Here is a 25007-nt window from a genome sequence, read left to right as displayed (position 1 = left end):
TTGCCTAGAAACACTGTGAAAAATGGTTGTATATTTGCCATCACATCCATGGTTACCTACCATAAACATCTTTATCTGTATCTCAGAAATACTTGTTCTTTATTAGGGATGCTTCCTGCTGATGTAGAGCTTACATTTGGCACTTTGTGATTTTTCTTGAAGCTTTTGGGGTCAAAGCCAGAAGAAAACTGTTGCAAAGGTAATGCCTACTGTGCTCATGCACCTACCTTTATTGCATAGGGAGAGGGGCCATACCACCAGCCAGTCCCTGCCCTTCCTCTCCAGCTCTCCACTTGCAAATGAAGTCACAGTTTCTCTGTCCTGTCTTGTAATCAGCCTAGAATGAACCTTGAATAGCTTTGTATTTTCAGCTCCTGTTTCCCCAGTCTCCAGTTCATCAGGGGCTGCTTTTGAAATTAAATTCTTGCAATTTAACACAGAACAATCTCCTTCCTGACAAGTGACATCAGGTAAGCAAGTCTGGAATGATCAATCCTGACATCTAACAAACACAATGAAACAAATGCCAACAGTTTCTTGACATTCCTATCACCATTTGCAGGTCAGCTGTCTTTTAATGGTGCCAGATCACCTCCTAAAAAGGTAAAGGTTAACTTGACTTTTCAAACTGTCTTCTGCAAATTAATCAAAGTAACAGTGGCTGAAGGGAACTGATGAGGAGCTTTTGTATAATTTGTGTTCATACTGGAAACAAAGAGAGAAAGACTTGTATAGATTACAGGGCATCTTTTCCCAGAATGAGATCACAACCAGACTTCTGTGACCTGCCTGAAAAATCAGTATTGCATTGGATGTTAAATACTGCTTTACTGCTGAGAGTATGTCATGTAGTACAAGGTAACAGTAGTAGCAGAAGACCTATATACTATGAAGTTTCAGTGAGAAAAGTGTGATTTTCTGCTTGCAAATGTATGGAAATACTCCCTGTCAAATGAGAAGCTTCATTAAATTTAATATCTTCCCCAAGAACAGGGCTTACATAAGAAGACAAGAGCAGGTGAAGGTACAGAAAGAATAAATAAGAAGGGAGAAAACAACATGGTTACTCATTATGCAACAGATTAAAGTACTGATTTAAAAATGCCTAGTTTCCTCCTTTATCCTGTATGAAAATAATGTATCCTTTGCACATATTTCTCTCAAAGATCTGATAAATGTTTAAAATATTGAACACAGCCTCTTGAAGAGGAAATGCACGCACTGAGAAAGGGAGCCAGCCGTGACAAAGACCCCAGCCTTGCCGCAGCCCAGCACCGTGCCCAGGGGTTCCCAGCCCAAGGGAGGAAAGGTGGGCACCACACACACCCTGCGCGCACTGCATCAGCAGCTCCCCCCGTGCAGTCACCCCAGCACCTTTTATGCAGGAGGAGCAGGTAGAGTTACGTGTATTGGATTCCCTGCACCAGCTGTCTAGTCCAGGCACACGGTAGCTGTCTGCATGGAGCAGACTACCCATAAGCACTAACTCCTGAAGGCAACCATCAACACGATCGCTTTTCATGACAATTTAATGCGAGCTAAACTCACCTACACTTCTTACAAATATCCTGGGTACGAATTATACAGATTACTGATACGACAAATGCAACAATGAACATTTTACGATTATGATATGAATTACCAAACCAGCATGCCCATTTACTTACGAGTTAAATTTCTACTAGAGCATTTCTAGAATATTGGTTACAAAATTCCCACTGAAGAGCTCTAATACAAATTTACAGACCAGTAACAGCTGCCTGGTGACAAACTTAGGCCTATTTCAGTTTAAAATTATAAATTTTAAGTAAGCCATGGAAATTCTTGTATTTAATAATGAAACACTAGTAAACACGTTTATTTCATAAAACTTGACTACGTAAGCTGCTGAGTTTCTATAGTACTGTTAAAAAGTACTGCACTTTTCTGTAAAGCATAAAGCATGGATTGTTTTCCAGGCTCAATTAAAAGGTATCAGAAAGTTTCCCATATAATATAAACACATATGGGATGTGCTAAGTCTCAAGTTTGACTCTCCTCAAAGAAGGTCAGTCTGACAATTAGGGATGCTGCTTGCTCTCTCTCAGTGTGTTTTAGGATGACAGTACCTGGAAAGCCTCCAACAAATGTTTCAACACTGTGTAAGAGCACATAGTGCTGAGCCTAATGACAGCATGAGTTACCTCTTCAAAGGCAGAATGACTTGTGTGCCAGGCACAGGTTTTTAGTATGATCTCCCATATATTACGTACAAAATAATGACTTATGAAATGGGAGGGGAGGAACAGGAAAGAGGAAGGATGAGGAGTAGGGGCCTCTTGCAGCCCCTCCCATCCGCCACTACTAAATCCTCTGCCTGAGAATCCAGGCACCTATATCCCATTCTGGAAAAACCATATGCAGCTCAACAGCTGAGAATTTGCAGAATGCCTCCCTCCATCGGTTTTCACGCAGTAAAGCGAGCTTAAAGAAACAACAGAGATTTTGAGAGAAAGGAGGGAGAGAGCAAGAATAGTAATGTTATGTTCAAAAACAAAAACTACACCAACAGTTCAGAGTGAGCTATCCAGTCACAAAAATCTCCCCCACATCAATCTACATAGTTCACAGTCAAGGAATCTACCAGTTGGTAGCAGTATGTGGGTGGGGGAACACAACCAAACAGCATCTCTTTGCACAGTTAAGAACAGACAGAACCCATTGTAGCTCAATACATTACATTCATATTATCCAACTCCAAATCCCTCATTCCTCTCCTGCCTGAGGTACCCAGACATTAAATTAGTTCTGGAAAATAAACCAGTGCTTCATTATAACCCCTCTCCCACCCTTCCTGAACGTATTCCTGAGAAGAAGATGGAAGTTACAGTCACCCCAGGAACTCAGGATTTTCTCATTTCTACCTTCCAGCTGCTCAGAGGTGAAAAAGAAGAGATTAATTTGGGCCTGAGTTCAACTGCAGCTTGATAGACACAGAGAGTCCTTTTGTTCCAAGACACACCAGTCAGAAGCACCACTTCCACTCTTCAGTAGAAATGTACACATATGCTAGCGAGAAACTAGTGAAAATCTTCCACCTAAATTATTTAACTTCTTTTAACTTATCTGTAATATTTACCCAAATCACCATTTGGAAAGCAAAACCCCTAGGGAAAGACCTTGCTGCTAGAAACGGGCACCAAGGGGGGCCTTTCCCCACACACCTTGAAGCCATTGGCTGGTGCCACAGGTGCCCCCAGCAGCCACGGCCCCCACGCAGTGTATGGAGGCTCTGCCCGTCCCCAGTGGGGTCTCAGGTGTGTTCACTGCTGCCGAGGGCAGGTCTGGGACCTCACATGGCCTCAGCCTTCATGCAACATCAAAGATGCCAGGGATGTATCGAGGATTACTTTGACTGACTCCCCAGGATTACATGCTACATGGATTTGAGCAAGTGTTTATTCATGATAGAGCTAAATGTGATGCAACACGAGATAGCCATGAAATTTAATGAAAACACATTTTCTGGATCAGCAATGACTGTTTCCTTGGAAAGGCTCCAAAGAAATACAGCTGCATAAGCATCTAAGGCGGTTGGCTACCAGGAGCTGCAGCAGGAAGCTCTCTCCACCACAACACTTTTCACTTCATCCCCTTCACTAGATAGGAAAACACTTCAGGCAAAAATAGGCCTGCTCAGTAGGACATTTCTGACTTACAGTTCATCTCACATTTGTAGTCTCAGATTTTATCACATAAATTTGTTGACAGCCACTGGATACAAAAGTGCACTCAAACATACCCTGAATCTACTGAATAGTCAATAGAGTTTTTAAAATTTGAGACGTTATAATTCAAGTCACTTAAAATTTTATATACCACTTAGACAACATTAAGAGTCAAGAACTAAAGCTTTATGAAAAACAAACAGGTTAAGCTCACTTAGGTATGATGCATATAGGCATGATGTGTTTTGTCAGTCTAAACCATTGAGCCTAATCTCACTGCAGCCCCGGTCAACCAAAGCATTTCAAAATGTGGTTGCTCCCCTAAATCCAACAACCCTATTCAGTTACTCACTGCTTCTCTAGACAAAGACCCCCAGATAAAATGCTTGCCATCTCCCTTTCTACATGCCAGCCCAGACACCGGCACCAGCAAAGGCCACGCTGCTGTAGAAGCTCAGGTACCAAGCACGTTACAGCGATGCAAGCGTGGAGCTCTCAGCAGTCCCATGCCCTGCATTGCCTGAGATGCTTGTACTCATTGCCTGTTGCCCAACTTGTGGAACACTGCCATACCTATACAACTGATTTTACTAAAAGGCAACAGAACATGACCCTATCAATAACAGCAATGATAACTGTAGATAAAGATGGCTGATTTGGAACGCGTAGATTGGACTAGATATATAGCATATAGTCCTATATATAGAAGATGACAGCGCAATGATAAAATAATTATTTTCTTTGTTTTTCTGAGAAACAGGACAGATATCAAACCCCAAATTTCTGTGATTCACAGATCTATACTACATGCAAACATTAAAGGAAAAAAAAAATCACTCTTCCATCAAAGTAAATGGGGGGAAGAAGCGTAGGAGCTAATTAAACCTGCCCTACAAAAATTAACATTAACCTTACTAATGTTATAAGGAGCTCATAAAACATAGCATGATAGAGGAAAATATGCTTTTAAAGACTTTAAAATATGCTTTTAAAGACTTTTTAATGACAAAATAAATTTAATTGACAAAAATTTAATTTTAATTAATTGACAAAAAATAATATTTTAATATAATATAATATTTTAATACTTTAATTGACAAAAATATTTAGTTACATGTACTTTAATGGCAGGTCCTAATTCTCCAAAGGGTTATATGAGCACTATATTTAAATGCACTACAGATATTTCCAAAATCTACCTTAAAATACTGTTAAGACTAGCTGGATCTTGCTGAACAGACGTTTTTGGACACCACAGAAATACCACTGTTGGGGTAGTTCAAAGGCAGCTGGGAACAGCAAGGCTTGTGCACCTCTGATTGCAACCAACTGCAGCAACAAAACCCCGGCCCGGCCCAGGAAGCCCAACGTCGCTATCCATTTCTGCTTTCAATCACCCCAGTATTTTATTCTCTCTACCCTCAGCTGAGCACTTCATAAATACACAGTGCTGTCTACTCCTGCCAAAAGCACTTGTATCAGTCAGTAACTGGCAAAAATGGAGATGCTGCTATCTTTTTCCTTAAAAGACTGCGATGTGGATTGGAAGCTACCTGATCAAGGCTGATTTGGGGCAGAGCTCTTTCCCTCAGTGCTGCGCCCTGCAGTTGCTGCACTTGCAGTTGGACACGGTGCAGCCCAGGGATCAGAGGAACCATCTTGATTGCTCAACATTTTTCCTTGGACAAAATGCCAGACATGAAACATTAGAACATTTATTGCATTCATTTGGCTCATCTTTACGAGGATTTTTGAAAGATAAGCTTCTGCATGGAAAAAAAACACATGCCTTCATTTTTCCTGGATGAATTCAGACATGCTTGTCCATCCACCCTCTCTGTCTCTAGGATATACGTACTAATATTAGATTTGTGCATAAAAATCTTTTCATAGTTTGAAATTAAAACAATGGCATGAAAGACATCTGAAACTTACAGCCTGCTATGCAACACACTACTGAGAGTCTACATGCATTCAGTTTACTGGAATTTCAAAAGTTGCTTCACTGATGCATCAAAGCTGACAGGACTTTGTTTTATGGAGCTATTCTGAAGAGCTCTCTCAGGAGGCCTTGGTTGTATTTACGTATCTTGACTTTATCTCAGAGCTTTTATAACAATTTACAAAAAATAAATTAAAAAACAAACGCAGCTGTTGACATGACACAAAAAAGTATCTCTAGAAACTTTCACTTCCCCACCAAGACACTTAGAGTTTCTGAAGAAAACCTGAATATCATCTGACAAGAAACCTTATACTGTTTTTAATAAAAGGATTACATACCTGAAGTCAGGCAAGTGTTTTAATCCAATAATCTCCTCAGATTTTTGCACAAAATAAACCCCTAACATCCTTTGGAATTAAGAGTGTATTTGCTGTTTTCTCACCTGTATTTCTCTGTAATCAAAACAGGGGAAAAAAGGAAAAAAAATAAAAAAAGAGGAAGAGGTGGCTTTCCTTTCTTTTCTGGCAACTTTGGCTAGTTGCTTAAACAGTCAGAATGAAAACAAGATAAGCCTTGCAGAAAGAACATGGTCTGACTATCCTGGACACGAATATAGTTCACAGCATTTACATACCTTGCCATTTTTGTAGGTTTACGCTTGTCACATTGAGATAATACTTTAAGGCTACCTTTAAAAATGTCAGAAAAAAATATGAAACCAGAAACAGAGAACTGGAGAACACAGATAAGAAGTGGAGGCACCAACAGCCTCACTCCTGTGCACAGCAAAGACTTCAGCAGAGACCTACTCTTCGAGTCCTGCAAGCCTTGTGAGCACAGACACTAGTGAGATTGATAGCAAAAGAACAAGATGAATCCTCTACATGGTTTCAGAGTTGGGGCTTAATGAACCGTACTGACCAGCCACTAGATGACTTGTCTACAGACCCAGAGGAATGGACTTCTCATGCTTGAGGGCATCCAAAGCATGCACACAAGTTGGTCAGCAACCATGTAGCTTTGCTGCAGGATGAAGTTGGCAATATACTTAAAAGACAAACAAAAAAGACAAACAAAAAAGACAAACAAAAAAGACAAACAAAAAAGACAAACAAAAAAGACAAACAAAAAAGACAAACAAAAAAGACAAACAAAAAAGACAAACAAAAAAGACAAACAAAAAAGACAAACAAAAAAGACAAACAAAAAAGACAAACAAAAAAGACAAACAAAAAAGACAAACAAAAAAGACAAACGCTGGTCTCGTTTGTCTACAGAGCTGAAATATTACACTGAACCTACACATATATTTTTTTTTAACTAAACAACAACTGCAACAATCTATGAAATCAGCTAAGCTTCAGCTTCAAAAATGGCTTTTTGATGCAAGTGGTAAGCCAAGTTATTTCACAGAATATTTTAAAATATGTTCTAAAATTCATTTTTATATTAGGCAAGTTATTAACCAAAACCCAATTAAGACCTGGCTTTCAGAAGCCAGGACTGGGTAAATAAGCTCACAAATGAACCATTAGGTCTGGGTCAGAATCCACATTTATTTACTTATTTTTAAAGGGCTGAATCATTTAATTCCATCATTTCTAACTTTCCTAAGCAGAATGACTGTACAGCAGTGTATGGCAGCTCCAGGCAAGCACAAAATGTAAAACTCTAAAAGTAGCCAGCAATTCTGGGTTCCTAGAGCCTATTTTCTTTCAAGTCATCATCATGCAGTCTTCAAAGACCTTCATTTTCCAGTGCTAGCACTCACAGCCACTTAATTAGTAAAGCTAAATACTGCTTTAACCGGTCACTTGCACATGCCAATTTATCATAGGTAAACAATGCTTTTTTGTTTTTATTTACAATTTGCAAACACTAGGAACTGATCAACCACCAGCAATGCTTAGCACTGTATTATCTGATGGTGTCGACAAGGCAGATGGACTGGAACAGTTTGCGGAATTAGAAAATGCATCCTTACCGTAACAACTTTTAGGAGAGTTTCCAATAGCACAGAACATTGACAGCACTCACACAGAAGCTATGAACCACCCTGGTGGCAGGATATACACCACAAAAATTAGGTTTTGCCACTCCTAGTTTTTATTTCCAGAACGTCTTTAGCTGAAACCGAAGGCCCATAACAGGGCTTATTACTGAAGGAAGGAGCCTTGAAATATAAAATATTAAAAAGGTGAAAAAATATGAACAGGTATAGGCCTTGAAGCGAGGGGCAGAGTCGAAGACACGACACTTGGCAGCAAATGGCACCTCATGAGGTATAAAAGTCTGTTTTACACCAGCAGCCAGTACAACAGAAGTGGGGAACAACACGCAGAGCAGACTGGTGTTTGTTTACACAGCTACTTGTTAATAACTGTTTTCACACTCGAGTCCAGGTGATGTGCAGACAGCAGCACCTGCCTGACCAGCACCGGCTTCGCTTGTTCCGCTGCTCCTGGTGCTGCCCAGCCATGGCCTGCCTGCGCCAGCCACCACAGCAGCCCGCACTTGTTGGGAAAGGCTTTCCACCACGCGCAGCTATTTCCCATCCCACTGCAAACAGATAAACCAAAAATGACCTGCGAGAAACGCCTTTGCCTTCTACCCAGCACTCACTGATCAGCATAACTTGTTATGAATGGTTTGGGTGTGGAGCCCTGGGCAGGAAGTTCACTGCCATCCCCTGCCATGTTTTCTAATTTCAGCTCAGTTTCCCACGGGGCGTTGTTTTATCTGCACTGTAAATCCAGCAGGGGTGGCAGGGAGCACAGGCAGGAAGGACAGTGGGCACTGCCCATAGAGGGGAGCATTTGCTGTTGCACAGGTCCTTTTAGAGCTGCTTTTGTAACCCATTCAGAGAGGCAGTGGCAGTCAGCAGCATGACACTAATTCTAAGTGTGGCATAACCACGTTTCCTTCTAAATTTGGATCTTAGTCAAATGAACAAATCCAGAGAGTGATGCAAGATGAGCCAGGCAGTATCTCTTGGTCAGTTTCTTTGGCAGAAACAGGCATGACCTTGGGAAACACAAACTGTTCTCCAGTACTTAAATAGGAGCAGCAAACATCCAGGGCAAAACGCAAGTTTTGCAAAACCAATCGGAATTGATCTAGAAGCATTAGCTGGACTATTAGAGAGGGTGAGTCACGTAACACTTCCGTTGTGCCCTAAGTAACTGTAGCAGTATGCTTCGGGTCTTCTTTAACACAGGTAAGTGAAGGTAGCTAAGCTTCTCCCCAGGCCACGTCCTCTAAGCTCGAACTGTTCCTGCTCTAGTTTATCTGCCTCTTGCCTACAACATGTACTCCAAATTGGGCAAAATATTTTAGCTGGGGGTCGACCTGCACCACCTAGAGGGGAAGGAAACCAGCCTAGCTCCCGACATGCCACTGGCACCCAAGGTCAGCTCTTGTGTTGGCACTACCCGACGGACCAGCCTTGGTGTGGTACTGTAAGCAGCAGGTCCTTTTCTGCCCCATACACCCACCTTCAGCTGGCTGTTCCGTTCCTTTCCTAGTAGGGTCAGAGTTCTACAGTGGCTTTTAGAAATTGTATCCACCTGATCACAGATAATTTCAACTTTTCAAACTCTTAAAATTCTGATCCTGCCTTTCAAAGCACCTACAGCTCATTCCAGCTTGGCTACATCGGCACCCCCTCAATCCAGCACCAAAATTTTTATTAAGTAAGACTAATACTGGTCAAAAACAGGAATCATTGAAGTGACCCTTAATGCATTTCCCCAGCCTGGCAGCAAACTCTTGCTAGCACTGGTGTAAAACTGGTTCTCCGAACAGACATGGGAACCTCAGAAAGGACCTGAACTGCAGGAGACATGAAATTGCTTTATTGTCTGAGATCTGGGTTTTAGCAGCCAAGTGTTTAATCACTTCCTAGTAGCAAAAGTTATGCATTTCCTCACTTATCGGTACACAAACATTGCCAGAGCAGAGCTGGAAGCGTTGCTAACAACAAACCCGTAACAACCAAATCTGGCACCCAGGGCCCTCTCCGGAGCCAGGAGTTTCTGGGGCCTGACCCAGCGCGGAGGGGCTTGGGGGGCTGTGTGGGAGCACCCCTCACCCGGCACACAGCTCTGCCTGGTGGGCACACACGATGCAGCTGTTTCACACATGCAGATCCAAAAGCACTACAAAGCCCCAGCTGCGGGAACACGCCCTGCCATTCTGCCATAACCTTTTGTTTCATTCAAACTTAATTAAGCCACTTGCGGTGACAACAGCACCAGCCCTGTTTTGTGTGAAAGTAACTGGGTGCCACTCCCAGTGGGAATCTTTACAAAATATCTAGGAAATCAGGTCAGGGTGGGACAGTTCCTTCTGCCGATTCCTTGCAAAACCATTAGCAAGTGACAGAGGAATAGCATGCTGCTGTTAAGGAACAGATGTAAAGCTACTGTTATCCTGCAAGCAAAAAATCTTATTTAGGCGGTCTGACTATGTTACTTTGGCCAGAGTTCACTGTTTTTCATGACTGATTAATCTGAAAAACCGTGTGTTTGTGGAAGTGTCTGTAGGATAATAAAAATAAAGTGATTTCGTTACCAAATCACATGCCAAACATTTGCCTTTGCTGACGCAATTTAGCCCAATCTGACAGTTTAAAACACTGCTCAAGAAGTCAAATATTTTGGTTTGTTTCCAAAGAATGCTGTCTGCTGTGTCCTGTCATCACCCGAGCTTCCCCGTCCCCTCTCTAAAAATCCTCAGAGAAACAAAGAATGTGTAGACAGCGTTCAACAACTGTGGTTTCGCTGGACAGCCAAAGGTGGTTTTCTGATTTTAACCCCCACCTCAAACCAGTCTTCCTTACCTCTTATTCACATTACTCCTGTATCTTCCACCACTTTGAAATATCTGTAAAAGTTGTTTGTTAAAATTTCTAAAAATAAATTTACACTGGAGATCCAGTGCTAAACTTTAGGTGCCCTGTCCTAAAAGCCAAAAAGCAAAGAAGCACAATTACCAAAATAAGCAGCTTATCTTAGTATACCAAACACCTGAGTGCCACTTCAAGGCAGCAGAATATGTGGCACTTAATATCCCCAACTGCTCAATATTCCTGGATTCTACTCTCTAAGCACTATACATTTATATCCTGGTAAGGTTTAATACAGAAAAATCAAAATAACAACTGCCAGGAGACATAAGGCATAAAGGCGAGGAGGTTGCAGCTGAATGTGGTTTTGTGATAAATCACAAACTTTCATTCACTAAACTTCCTATAAATATGGTACTCAACTTCTAGTTTCAAGTTCTATGACCTTCAGAGGAATGCATTTTTATTATGATAAGGGAGTTAGCGATGCTACCTAATAAATCTTAGATAAGTTTGGTGTGTTCATTATGAACCCTGATTATCAGGTTTGGAAATCTCCCCATTTAAATTATTATTCTGAAGAGACTAGTATGTACAGCAAAAGGGATGTACCATCTGGATCTTTTTCTTTAAACAATAAACAGGTTTAAGTTTTCATTATAATACGGATATTTTTGAGTTGGAGCACAGCTGGCGCTCCCTTCTTTCATCTTACAGTTCAACTACGCTTTTCAGAAAAAAAATATTTGTTGCAAGGGCCACAATCACAATGTTTGAACACACAACCTCATTGGATTCTGTACCACTATGTACAGCACAGGAGAAACCTGGCTGAAAATGCGAATTACCTCTGAAGGATTAACAAATGCCCGTGCTTCAGAAAAAAATGTAGGAAGCCACACTACCAGCAGCTTTACACATGCTGGATGATTTGATTAATGAAGAGACAAGTATTTGTTTAGCACTTCAGAAGAAGGTGGAGAGAGGGGAGAGGAAGACATCCAGAAGCCAACCTGGTTCATTCACTACCAGGAGCAAGACTACCAATTAGGATGTTTGTAAACTGAGGACTGACAGGAAGCCAACTTCTACCTAATAACAAGGAGAGAACCTGGTATCCACTCCCCATCCTGCTGCTTAGCCTACGGCTATGTAACACAGCAGCACCCAGCACAGCTTGGGCTTACTTTTTGCTTTCTCAACTCTGTGGGAAGGAAAACACCAGATGAAGTAGGTTTTATTAACTCCCAAAGCATTCATTTGACAGTCTTTGGAAATGAGAACAATATGAAAAGGAACAGAAGGGGTTTGGCAGATAAAGACAATCCCATTTTATCATTTGCGGGTGCACCGGTGTGGTTAGTACAGGGAGACAAGGCTCTGAGCTAGTGCTGAGTCAGGCATGAAACCTCCGGTCTCCATCCCCATTTCTGCCCCGAGCTCCTTCTCAGCTGACTCACACCCTGGCCCCCAACTCCCCTCCAGCCACAGGCTCTCCTCTCTTACACCTCCTCACTAAACCAGCACCCCACCAGAGGAGCCCACAGAACCTTCCTGCTGCACAGCAGAGCTGCCAACACCACTGAGGCTGGGAAGGACTGACAGCACATGGCACTACCTGAGAAGAGCCACTGTGGTTTTATGCAAGCCCTGGAATTGTAGTCATAAATAATTTTTGAGTCATTCTCTTGCAGTAAGTTTCCCAACAACAGTTTTTGGACAGGAACACAATCTATTATAAAACAAGATTTGAAAGACCACATCCAGGAACAAGGGAAACTACTGAAGCCAGCAGGGACTGAGTTCAAGATTGTTCCATCTACTTTGCAGGAATCTGCGTGCTATCTAAACACGTATCCACACGTATACTTTTAAATGCACATACATACATATTTATATACACAACACTTAAAAGTTCCTAGCTCAGTTTTATTTACTTGCTTTATGCTAACATTGCCTACTTAGGCCTTAAAACCAGCAGCTCGAATTGTACTGTGCTCTGCCCAGATAGTGCCCAACGTGGGGTCTGCAGCGCTCAGGAGCCCAAAGCTGCACACAGGAGCCTGCTGCTACCCCATCCACATCCACCACCACCCAAAACTGGGTTCACCCAGAGACAAATGCTAGAACCTACCGAGCCAACTGATAATTAAACAATAGCTCCTTAAACAAGCCTTAGTTCTCCTCGAGTGCAAGCATCTGTTTTGAAAAAACAAAACAAAAAACAGCATATGTACTTGGAGCAGAGGAAAAAAAAGACATCACCACATCCACATGCTTTAGAGAATCAACACCTCCCTTCAGTGCAAGTCTGGGATGTTTTCACATGCAGTGATCTTGGCTCTTCTCAAGCACAAATCTGCAGTCATGGGAGAGCCAGAATTTCAGGTGCACAGCATAAGCCAGGTCCTGCCCTCTGATACATATGCATACATATCTAAAACATCAGTTGAGGGCCTGCTTTATATGCACGTTCATGTCTGTATCATTTACACAGGTAAACTGCCAGTATATCAAGTGTTTGAAGTAAAGAACCTCCTCCATACAGAGAGGTTCAAAATCAATGTTTAGAGCCCATGTTAAATGTCATATGACTTGAAAAGGCTAGTGAATACACTCTGCAACTAGCTGGATGAACTCTTGCTTCTTACCGTTTCATGTCTTACCATATCATGTTGTGTACGTTAAAAAATTGAGACATTCAAACTTCTAGAACAGTGAACAACATTTTTTTCCAATTGTCTAGCTATGTTCTACTTCACAAGTAGAAAGAAAATAATAATTACAGATTCTGAATGCATTCCTCTGAATTTACTAGTAAAAGATGAAAATGATGGAGAAACTTTACCAGGAGAATAAATTTATGCTCTTTTTCCAGATAGACTTGAAAAAGCACAGAAGGATTTCTAGTTTTGGCTACCTAGTGCAGATTTCTCTCTTCCAGTAATATCGGTGAACTGTGCAAATGCCAAGTCCAGAAACAGCAATTCAGAACAGTATCAATTCCCATTCTACATGTTTGTCATGGAAGGAAGTAGATTTATGTCTGTTAAATGTTTATCAAACAGAAGGATTCCTACAGCCTCAAAAAAAAAGTTCCTTTTTGCCACAATTTTCAGCATGCTTTTCTGCATTGCTTTGTTTTTGTTTTGGTTTCTTCTACAAAGAAAGAAAGGAAAAATTAAAGTCCACAATAAGTCAACTCTGAAATAGCAGTGGGTTTGAACTTCTTGAAAATGGTTCAACTGTTTTTACTCATCCAGCTTAAAATCATATTGTAGAAACTCTGAAAACTGTATTTGGCAGTGTTCTTCAAGAGCAGTTAAGACAACGGGTTCTTGTTATTTAGTTGGAGCGGAACATTCTGTATGTAGGAAACTTGTGTATATTGTTACTCTAATGAGAGTAACCTAAGTGTAGCTGAAGAGTTTACAAGCACAAAAATCAGGAAGTACAGCGTTTTGCTCTTGAATACTGTGCAAAAAGTGACAAGCTACTGGGTAAGGCAGTAGGTTCTTGTTTTCTGATTTAAAACAAACAAAAGACAGCAGACACACACCACAAGGAGTAGTTTACATTCTGATTGTATTCTGATATCTCCTTCAAAGATGGGGAAGATTGTAAGAAGTCAGACTGCAGAACCGTAGCTGAGAACTGTGAGCTGCACAATCAGCTACAGCACTCCTGGCCCAACCTCATATAAAGCCTTCAAGTAATTTTTTAATTTTTAAATGATGACTGTTAGCTTGGCTGTGTTTACAGAACTGAAATTGCAAAGAGCTTATTTTGTGATGCTGCTTTAACAGTAAAGATTTTTACTCCAGCTGATCACTTCAAACAGATCCCAGCAACTCCACTGGTGAGGTGAGCACTGGGCCCAGCTGCCAGGATTTTATCTGCTAAATTCTTGTTTGCCTGCTCCTCTACTAAAAATGGTAGCTGGCATAAAATGCAAGAAAAAAAAACAAACTGAAAATCCCCAGCTGCACCAAAGGAAAATCGTACTGTGCATACTGTAGCCTAATGTCTTTGCACTGCTTTTTCAGTTGGGTCTACCAGCATTTCTGAGAATTCCTTATCTGCAAGTGGAGCTGTCAGTGGACATCACAGCAACGTTCAGGGAGTCTGCTGCCTTCTTGCAACGTGTCTCCTCTCATTCATGTTGCATAGATAGGCTTTCACAGCAGACTGTGATTCACGTGCGAGGAATGTTTGCTAGATATGCCCACAGAGCCCACAGACTGTGGTTACTGCTTTCATTTGCAGCAATCTGAAGATTCGTGTTTCTCTCATTAAATCAGTGATGACACATTGAAGTGCAGGTCCAGGCACAGACCACGTTCACAACGAACATCTAGGTATTTCACAGAACATCTATATGTATACTGTTCATACACAGACATTCTATATTCATTTGCAATTTGATCATATGTACAGCATAGATATGTCCATTAATTTCTGCAAATATTTACACCATGCCACTAAAAATAAATCTTTACTCTCAAAGAGCAGAAATACCATACTTTCAACACTGCTGGACGTGTTGATTAGCCTCTTACCTGACAACCTTGTAAAGCTTTATACAGGCTGTATTTTATGCACCATGACTTCCATGAGTCTTCTCACCATATATAGAAATTAATCACTTGGCTGAAGGACTTTGCAGAATCAGGCCCTGGCTTTGTGATGTCACACTTGATTGAGCAGGGTTTCATTTTATACTTCACATGGATCTTAAAACTGCTTTGCGTTGCAAATACTTCCTCAGGCTAACCATGGAAATTTGGACTTGGGACCGTATATGCAGGTGAGGTGTATGTGGATTATCTCCTATAATTTGTTAAACATCATACACATTCTCATTCCTCCCCTTTCCTGTCTGTTTTTAATCACACAGATGCTCAATGACATGTTAAAGCCTTTTCAAAAGATCAGAAAGGGAGGGAGGAAGCACAGGTCGAAAAGGGAAGTGATGGGAAAAAGGAAAGGAAAAAAACAGAGACAGTCAGGAAAGCAGTGCAAACAGAAGAATACTTTGTTTTCTAAAGAAACATGCTGTACAGATATTACATTATAAAAAGTTAATAATAGATTATTAAAAATGAAATATATAAAAACAGAGGCCTCTATATGTACAGAAAGTAACACGGTATGCTTCTCCCTGATGCTTTTGGGAAGTCTCAATTCAATGACTCAAACAAGAGAAATCTTCATCGCTGTCTACTGATTCCATAAAATAATACTTCAGTGATAGTTCAAACTAAAAAGTCCTCCACTGGTTGGTGTCTAGGTACCCCCCAGGGTGCCCTTCCTTTCTCTTCTACTGCAATACAGTCAAGTAACTTCTTAAAACCAGACCTTCTTGGAGCAACTTTTAGCTATCATTAGATGCTAAATAAGTGAACTGCTCTCAGACAAAGCTATTAAGAATGATCAGTCACAGAATAGATGGAGTAAGATGGCATGAGCTAAAGTATTTTGTTCCGTTTTAACAAGAGTTATACCAACTTTCAGTGGTCCCCCCTACCAAAATACAGTATTTTCATGCTCTGCTGAAGTGAAGATCATTTCCTGTCCTTTTCACCACCAAGCAGACCACCTCTTTCAGTAACTACCAAGTACCAATCATCCACACTGTGTTTGCTAAAAAGCATTTACATGCAAGTGTTTAAATCCTTAAATAATGCAGGATTTTCTTTTCCTGTTATTTAGCAACTAGAACCAATGCTAGGTGACAAAGACAGATCTCCCAAAACTCCATGAAGCAGTTTCCAAAGAACACTTTAGTGCTGTTGAAACACATTTGACCAGCTCTGGTGTCTTACAGCATGCACCAAGCAGCAAATGGGGGAGCCTGCTGACTATGTCGTGACTGGCACCTTGCAAAACTCTGTTTAAATGATGCAAGTAGTTCTTGTGAGCCTGAAATGAATGTACGCTACTGACTTATGAGCTTACATCTCATGGCTGATTGACGCTGATGTCTAAAGAGGCACAGAAAACTTGTCTGCTGTGACTGAGGTAGACTGTAAAACAGGGTGCTTTTAGGACTGCTCTGACATGCTGTACGTTTCCAGAATAAAAATATCTGAAAGCCTGACAACATTGTTTGGTATCGGTCACAGTTTCAACAAGTATATTAAGGGGAAACCTTGCTTTTGTAGATAATCAAGTTTAAAAGGTTCTAAATTATGAAATCCAGAAATGACCTTTTCCACTTACCTTAGGGTTCATACAAGATTTTCCACGTTTGTACTCTTTGTGACTTGCTCTTTTATCAAGCTTGTTCCACAAAGCTTTGGCCTTCCATGTGGTTACTCTTGACTTCAGTTTGGTGTAAAAGTTTTTATTGTCCAAAGGATCTAATTCAAGTTGGCGAGTGAGAATATTAAAAGCCTGAATGGTACCTTTGCATGTTGATGCTTGGACAAAGTTTTCAAATATCTGTCCAGCTTGACTGTATTTTTCATCATCGTTTTCCCCCATGTTCTGGAAGAAGTGTTGAAAAGGATTAAGCTGGAGCTCTCGTGCTAGGGTACAGGTAACCAACACTAGCAGGTACTTCCAAGCATGTTATGCCTAGAAAATACAAACATAGGTCACGTTAAAGCAGGTTCTATGAAAAATTAAGCCCATAAATTACATATCCAATGCGAATATAACACAGCATATGACTGTTGGACGACAAGGTACAAAAGGTTAGCAAGGGTACTTAAGATGTGCTACAAATAAACCTACTTTCACTGTCATGACAAGTACTTCATGAAGACTGTTACAAAACTCCTACACACAAGTCTATTTCAAAATCAACCTGCTTCACCCGAAGTCTCAGAATTACCTTAATTTTTATTCAGTGATAAATGCTAGCTAATGGATTAAGAAAAAACAAATGGTCAGATGCTTTTCCTAATCAGAATTTAAGCCACAGCAAGTACATCTCTAGCAACATTTTGGTCTTTAGAATCCTTAGAAATCTGAAGCCAAAAGTCAATGCTATTTTAGGGAATTTTCTCCTGTTGTACAAGCTAGTGGCAAGAGCACAGCTTAGCCAGAGCAATTCAGAACTGGCCCAATCACTTACCACAAGCAAATGCACACAACAGGCTAAGCAGAAACATTATCGCAAGGTACATCAGAACTGATGAAACAGTATACAAGTAAACACAGAACTCCCCTTTTTCTAACTCTTGCCAAAATGAGAAATGGTTTGGTGCTGTACTGCATGGAAAGGAATTTTATCTCCACACACTAAAAACTGAAGTTATGTGTTTGGAGTCTTACCCTGTCATGTGCTAATGATATGAAGTAATGATGTTTGGCCCACTAAGTTCCACTGGCTTTTCCGAGTAATATGATCACTGTCAAACTGTGCCTCATAGTCCAGATAAATACCCTTACACTCTGTAAAAGCAAAGCTATTCTAAATTAACATAAGTTTGCAAGAACTAAAATACTTTCATTAGGGTACTCCCTTATCCTTCCTTAACCCTGCTCTCAAGTCTCTAATGGGGAGTGTCTTAGAGTCAGCCACAGTCCAAAGAAAATATCCAAGTGGATTTCACATTTTCCAAGAGAATTATTACAGGTTATGTATAAACTTGTTCTCAGAAGAGGGTCTACCTGAATTCAAATCCTGAGATTTAAGTCATATATTCTTTTTCTTGCTATTAAAGAATTACCTACCAGCCCAAGCAATCAAAAACTAAATCAATGCTTGCCTAACCTCCCACATAATTAGTTATTTTGCTTGGAACATCATCTGTTGGCTGATAGTTTTAGAACAAATAGTTAGAAGTGCCTTTGAAGTTACACTTTTTAACACTGTTCACAAACTATTCATTCTCTGCTTGCATTTCCTTCAAAGAAGAAAAGAGAAAATATAACCAGTATATTTAAGTAACGCAGAGACCTACCGCGTCCATCTTACAATCCTCTAATACAGAAAAATACCATGCAACATATTAAAGAGATTCCATGGGGAGATATAAGGAAGCATTTGGAACACTCACATTCCCCGGCTATGCTCAAAATAAATAACCTTTGTGTGCACATCAGTCTGCTGTTGGTTTGTGGGTAAAATAAATTGGCAATGTTAAGAGTTTGTACATTTTCTTAGAACAAATGTCATGATTAAATATGTAGTGCCAAGAATAAGTCAGGAAATTTTTGTTTTCCCCTCTGAATACTTCATTTATAGTATGCTCCGTGCCCTTTTCTGAAGGGTTTCATGAAGTAAAAGTAGAAACATTTTGTATGCCCCAACTTCCAGAAGGTTTAATTTTTCAAGAAACTGAGTGCTATGAACTCCCATTGACTAGAGAGGAGTTGAGGATGTCCAGCACCTCTCCAGGTTCAACGCCTTGATTAATGAGCACAATCCTCCAACAACTGCATGCTGGCAGGAGGCAGCCTGGCCACCAGGACACATGGGCAAGGGGGTCTGGGTGTGACACTCACCAGTGCTTGGGAAGGCAGAGATACACAGTGGCTTTTGGGTATACAGGTACCCCAGGATTTTAGAACAATTAAAAAAAAAGATAAAACACTTATTTTATGTAATTTCCATATCTGCTGGAGAGATTTTTAACAAAAAGCCAAAGTATTTTTCTTATCACTTCAAATAGTTACAAAGAGCTTCTTGGTGACTGTGGAAGTGTCAGTGAAATGCTGCACTATGGACAGTTCAGCCAAGCGTGTGGCAGCCAGATTAGGTTTTCTTCGTGGCTTTAAACTTGCATCATTATTGCCTCAGCACTACAAGACTTTGACCTAACAGCCATAAAACAATACTTCCTCCCCACTGTTTTCAATAGCTCACCACAAGATTGTTACCATGCTCATGTAACACAAATATCTTTAAAACCCAGCATAATTGATAAGAGTTCAATCACAAACTTTCAAATTTAATTTCTTTTCTGCACACAGGAAGGAGACTTACAGCCTCAGCTGTTTCCACCCAGCAAGGAAAGGGCCGGGGGGAGCAGGAAGAGAAAAAGCTAAAAAGTAGAGCCACATCTGAAGCAACCTAAAAGGAAAAACAGCAAGTGCCAGGGCTGGTGAAGAGGAGAGAGCCAGCAGGAGCCACTGTGGGCAAAGTGAAGGGCAGGGAAACATTTCTAGCTCGATGCAAGCTAGTGGAAGCATGTGGTGCATAAGCACACAAATGCACACAGCAGGCCTGGGCTTCCCCTGCCTTTCCTCTGGGGGAAGAGAGCAGCCAAGAGACCTTCCCCAGGCTTAAAACTTTCCTCCTTCAACACTGCAAAGCCATGACTGAGGCTGTTTTTGATGGGCATGAAATTTTCTCCACGTGAATTTCCAAAAGGCTCCCATCTTGTCCATACTGAGAAGCAGCAACTCAGCAGACATTTGCTCACCAGCTGAGCATTTCTCCTTGCTGCGTCACAGGTCATGTTCTCCAAAAAAGCCTGTTTGTGGTCAGAAAGGCCAGATGACACAGGAGACTCTGGTTACTGGAGTTTCTGGTTTGCTGGAAATACCACTTTTTTTTTTTTTTTTTTTGCACATTAAGACTGTGTTGACAGAATGACAGAGAGGAAAATGGTGCTGTGAGGATATGCAACTCATGGAAAGTATATGCTTTCTTCTGAGGAGTCAGCGGTATTTCACTGCAGTATTGTGCATAACTCATTAAAATAATGCAATGAGGACCAGAAGTTGAATGGAGTAATTAACTATGGTAAGTTTTGTGTTCCGTAATCAACTCAAACACTTAAAATGTAATACATAAGCTGTTTACCTGTAGTGGGAAAAAAGCCAAAGAAAGAAACAAATAAAAGTGTTTGAGGAAAATACAGGAGTTCTTAGAGGACCATCATTCACCCTTTTTCCTCCCTCACCATATAGATCATTCATGTGATGAAATACAGGTCTGAAAACCTCATCAAGGTGAGTATTGAGGCTGAAACCACAACTTACACTTGTCAAAGTGTCTGTTGAACTTCTTCTGGAAACACAAACCAAAAATATAGTGAAGTTAATTTGAAATTTTACTCAAGTACTGCAATAAAAAATTAGACCACAGAAAAGAAGAGAATTAGCAGGAAAAAGAACTGTTTGTCCAGACTATTAAGTCAGGACTGAAGCATCCACGTTTTGGTAGTTTTGGGTTAGATTCCCAGCTAACAATAGGTCCCATGCATGATGCATTAAGTGCATATGAGAATTTGGCTTTCTACAGAGCTTCCCATGCTATTAGGAAGCTCTGGAAGGCTCCCAGACACGAGCTGCAGACACTGGGAAGCAGAAGGGTTGCATTTTTATGATAAGTTATCCCTTTCTGCCTCCAGTCAGGGAGGAAACAGGAACATGACATGAGAGAACTTGACAATTGCTGTTCATCCCTGGTGGCTACCCAAGGAGAAAGTTTGAAAAATTGGAGAAAGGACAGAAAGAAAGTGGAAATTAAAACAATGGTGCATGTACAGACATATACGTATGAAAGCAAATGCCTGCAGTCTTGGCTAATGCTTCCTTTTTGTGGAACAAGCTCTATTGCTACAGATAATTTTGAGAGTAGCAAACAAAATGTTAGGATAATTTCATGAATTATCACTCCCTAAATTGATGTACAGAGCTAGTTCGCACCTGCACATGAAACCCTTCAGCATAATACAGCAAACAAAGTTGACATACAGGAGTCATTAAATGAAAACAACTAACTTTTGACAATAATACCATGGTGAAGCACTTGTCAACAGCGTTTTGAGGCAGTATGCTCTCAAGCTTTGGTTTTTTTTGGAGGCTTAGTTGTCCCATTGGAGAGATAAAGACCACTAATTTTAATTCAAACTTGCTGCACATTCAAGTCCTTCTTTAGTCTCCTAGTGCTCTTTTTCTAATGCTTGAGAACAAGTTCCTCAGGGAGATTGGAAAGGAATTAAATTCCTAGCATTTCAATACTACTAATCCCAATTCTGTTTTCAATACAGCCCTAATTCTGCTATGTTTATCAAGAGCAAATTCTTTTAAGACTTTAGTTTGGCATGCAGGCTACAACATATTTACTGTTTGCTTAAGGTTAAAAACATCAACAGGAATGAAAGAGTGGATTCTGCAGCATCTGTAGTAATTGTTTACTTTGGCGCTTCTTCATCATCAGTAAAAACTGCAGTATTTCTGCTCTCTTCCCTAACACAAGTGTCTAAAATCTCAGCATCATTATGGTAAGTGACATTTGCACGTGAAACTGACTGCATTATGGACCATGTAGGCTTTTCCACTTAGTTTCTACTCACACTAGACACTTTGCTTTCATGGTGGCCATTTTAAATACAAATATTTCTATCTGGAGGAAACACAGCTTTTTGGTGGTTTGGTTTCTTCGCATGTTTTCCTGGAATTGACATTATGTGATTCTGGTAACAACTTAACCTCCCTTGTTTTGCTTATAAAACCAGTTAAAACACAAAAGTACATTTGCCTAAAATACTCATTTTTTATTGGTGACAAAGAGAAAACACATTTCTTGAGATACACAACCCTTACAGAAACATCAATGAACAGAAATTGCTTCTGAACATAGCCTCAAGAACAGCCTTTCTATATAAACAGCTAAATTCTTTTTCTGTATTTTTATAAAGAGCTGACTTCCACAGAACTCCTGCAAAATAACTTCTCAGGCCAAGTATGGAATTCAAAACAGTTCCTACCGAGACTCTGTGCCTGTGAACTTACAAGGTTACCATACACGCTATCAGCTTGTTTTGCCGAAGTCATAGGAGACGTTTCAAACAGCCTTCCAAACGTGTGCTGCTGTGCTGATTTAACCTGCTACATCTGGAATCAACCCAGAATATAAAACAGAGCTGGAAGCACTTGCACAAGCACACTAACACTTCGCTGTGAATATTTTTGATGCATACACAGGAAGAATAAAACTAGATGATCTACCAGTAGGATTTGATCTGCCACACAGATTAAGTCACACTGCACACATTTTAAAGTTGAAGACTTTAAAAATACTCCAGTTTATTTCTTGATGTTACTGGTCTGAAGTTTCCAGTTTTACAGTGGGAATATGCTAAATCATTGACAGAAAAATGAGATCAATCCCTTGAGCAGCTTGCACGTGCCTCCATTCATGCAAACATACAGCATTGGCATGGACAAGGCACGGGATGCTGCCCAAGGCCTGCACATGTAATCCCAGAGACGGAAGCTCAAACATCTGCACCTGCACCTGCTGGTGGGGCCAAAGCCACCCTGCATTTGCTCTGCCATACAGCCACTCTTGCAATGCAGAATTCAGACAAAATTAAACAGAAAACTTGCAATTGTGTGGGTTGCACCATTCTGCCGCCTGCACGAGAAGTCCTGTCCTGGGAGCATCACTGAAACCCCCTGGGCGCTCATTTTGCAGAACACGGGCACAAGTGTTTCAAATGAACAACAGTGCATATTTTTTCAGGTATCAGTAGTTTGAGTACGTGCTGCATACAGATCAGAAATATGGATATATGTAAAACTCACTCCTCAGAAAATAATTTCATTTTTTTTTCCTAGCAATGGTGTTATACTACCTATGCCACCAGAAACTGCAACTCTAAACTTTTAAGTTAAATGGTTTTGAGGGAAAAAGATTCTCTAGTCCAATTATTATTCTTTGGTGTTAGCATAACGAAGATAGTATATTTATTTTACACAGATTCTGACTTAAATATATTTAAGTGCTGCTTATACCTTTATTATCTGGTTTTAATTCATGTTTTACTCAAAATACAGAACAAAACTATGCAATGTAAGTTTTTACCATTACAGTAACTTTAAAGAAATGTTTTATGATCAATTCTGTTTCCTTGATATTACTGTTTCATATGGTAAACACCTGCAAAACATCCAAGTTCTGTCCTTCAGCATCTGTTTTATAAACCTTTTTAACTAGAAAAAGAGGCATGTTGAAGCACAACAAAAACTCAGCATATGTGGACGGATCATCTTAAGGCTATTTCAGGCATGCTGCCCATATACAAATACTGAGATCTGAACCAAACAGTAACCTAAGGAGGTTAAAGAATCCTAAAGAATAGACTAAGGAGGCTTAAAGAATCTAAATTTCCTCAAGTAGGAAAGATGTGTGTCCCTGCTGCAAGCTGTGTGGTAACAGTCATTAGCACAAACCTGCTAAAACAAGGGCTGGCTTCTTCCATGGATCTCCAGAAACACCAAGCTTTTGTAACCGCCTTACTGGGATCATCAGAAATTACAACAGAGCCTGAAACATGATGATGGGAACACTGTTGCTGCTCTTTGGGCACCATTATGGGGCAGGGGTTAAGGTGAGGTCCCCACCGTACAGGCTAGTAGGTGCTCTTTGCTTGAAGAATTTGTTATTTTTATTCGCCCAGAGCTTGTTCGTCTGATATAGGTTCACAGGCTATGCCTTGAGGTAGGAAAGCAGAAACTCACATCTCACATCATTTTGGGAAGGATTTAAAAACAAACAAACAACAAAGCAGAACAAAAAACCCCTTGAGCCTGGGTGCATTAAACCTTGGATGTATTTATCTAGCAAGAGCATCCCCATGCATGTGTTTATACATAAGTGGAGTGCATTCAGATATACTCAAGCTTTTTACAAATCGTTACAGCTGAAATCAGCTAAACTTTAGCCTCACAGTCATCCGGGCTTGCCACATACCCTAAAGCTTTCAGGCAGGTGGGTAGACTGGAGAAAAATGTGAACAAGTACACAGTGATGATATTTATCATGAGCAATAATTTATTGCTGATTCCTTATGATGAGTCATTTTCCGTTACACTACATGTGTGCAAGAAAGAACTTCAATGGCTAGTAAACCAGGACCATACACGCAGGTCACTTCATGTATGCATGACCTGCACTCAAACATGCAACTTCAGTCATTGACTTAGTTTCTTTGCCTAAAAATTATGCTTTCCTAAATAGAGTTAATAAGCAGGATGGACAGATAATATTTCATGAAACAAAAGTACCAATTACAGGACAGATTGATTTTGCAAGAATTGTTCATTGATCAAAATCAGGTAAAAACCTAATGCTCAGGATCTGATTCTGTTTTCTTCATACCATCCCCTGCATACCTTGTTATTTTCATATGCACCAGTCTCCTCTGTAAGGCACAGTGAAGATTACCAGAATTTTAACAGTCACAGAGAACCATAACATTTGGATGAATATACATTTCAGAGAATTTAGTTGGCCAAGATTAATGCACACCTAAGGGTCACACATTGCCTCATGAGTTTTCTAGATAGACAGTTAAACACAAAAAAAGCATTCAGCTTGATGGGTTTTTGTTGTTGCTGTTTTGTTTGCTTGTTTTTAAGACAGCAGCTTACAGTGAGTATTTAAAAACTGTTATTTCTAACGGAGTGGTAAAAGGTCTATTAAAGGGTCCCAAGTTTCCATATAGTAAATATCTTCACAGAAAACTTTAGGTGATTAAGCCACATTCATTAGGGGGTTAATGTTATACATAAACAAGATACTAAAACCTCACTCTTGTTT

The 25007-nt window shown here is 40.4% G+C and overlaps 1 protein-coding gene across 15 annotated transcripts in view; it reads right to left on the bottom strand.

The window, feature by feature from the left end:
• The window catches only part of MICAL2 (microtubule associated monooxygenase, calponin and LIM domain containing 2), a 163971-nt gene that overhangs the window by 84178 nt on the left and 54786 nt on the right, over positions 1 to 25007 (bottom strand). For all 15 annotated transcript variants that reach the window (XM_040559324.1, XM_040559323.1, XM_040559335.1 and 12 more), the window contains one exon: positions 16721 to 17077. In XM_040559324.1, the coding sequence (XP_040415258.1) occupies positions 16721 to 16984 (264 nt within the window). In that variant the 5' untranslated portion in view covers positions 16985 to 17077. The remainder of the gene's footprint in view (positions 1 to 16720; positions 17078 to 25007) is intronic.

The sequence above is a fragment of the Cygnus olor genome, chromosome 5 (assembly GCF_009769625.2).
Source record: "Cygnus olor isolate bCygOlo1 chromosome 5, bCygOlo1.pri.v2, whole genome shotgun sequence".
Taxonomy (NCBI): Eukaryota; Metazoa; Chordata; class Aves; order Anseriformes; family Anatidae; genus Cygnus; species Cygnus olor.
This window is presented reverse-complemented; position numbering and strand designations above follow the sequence as displayed.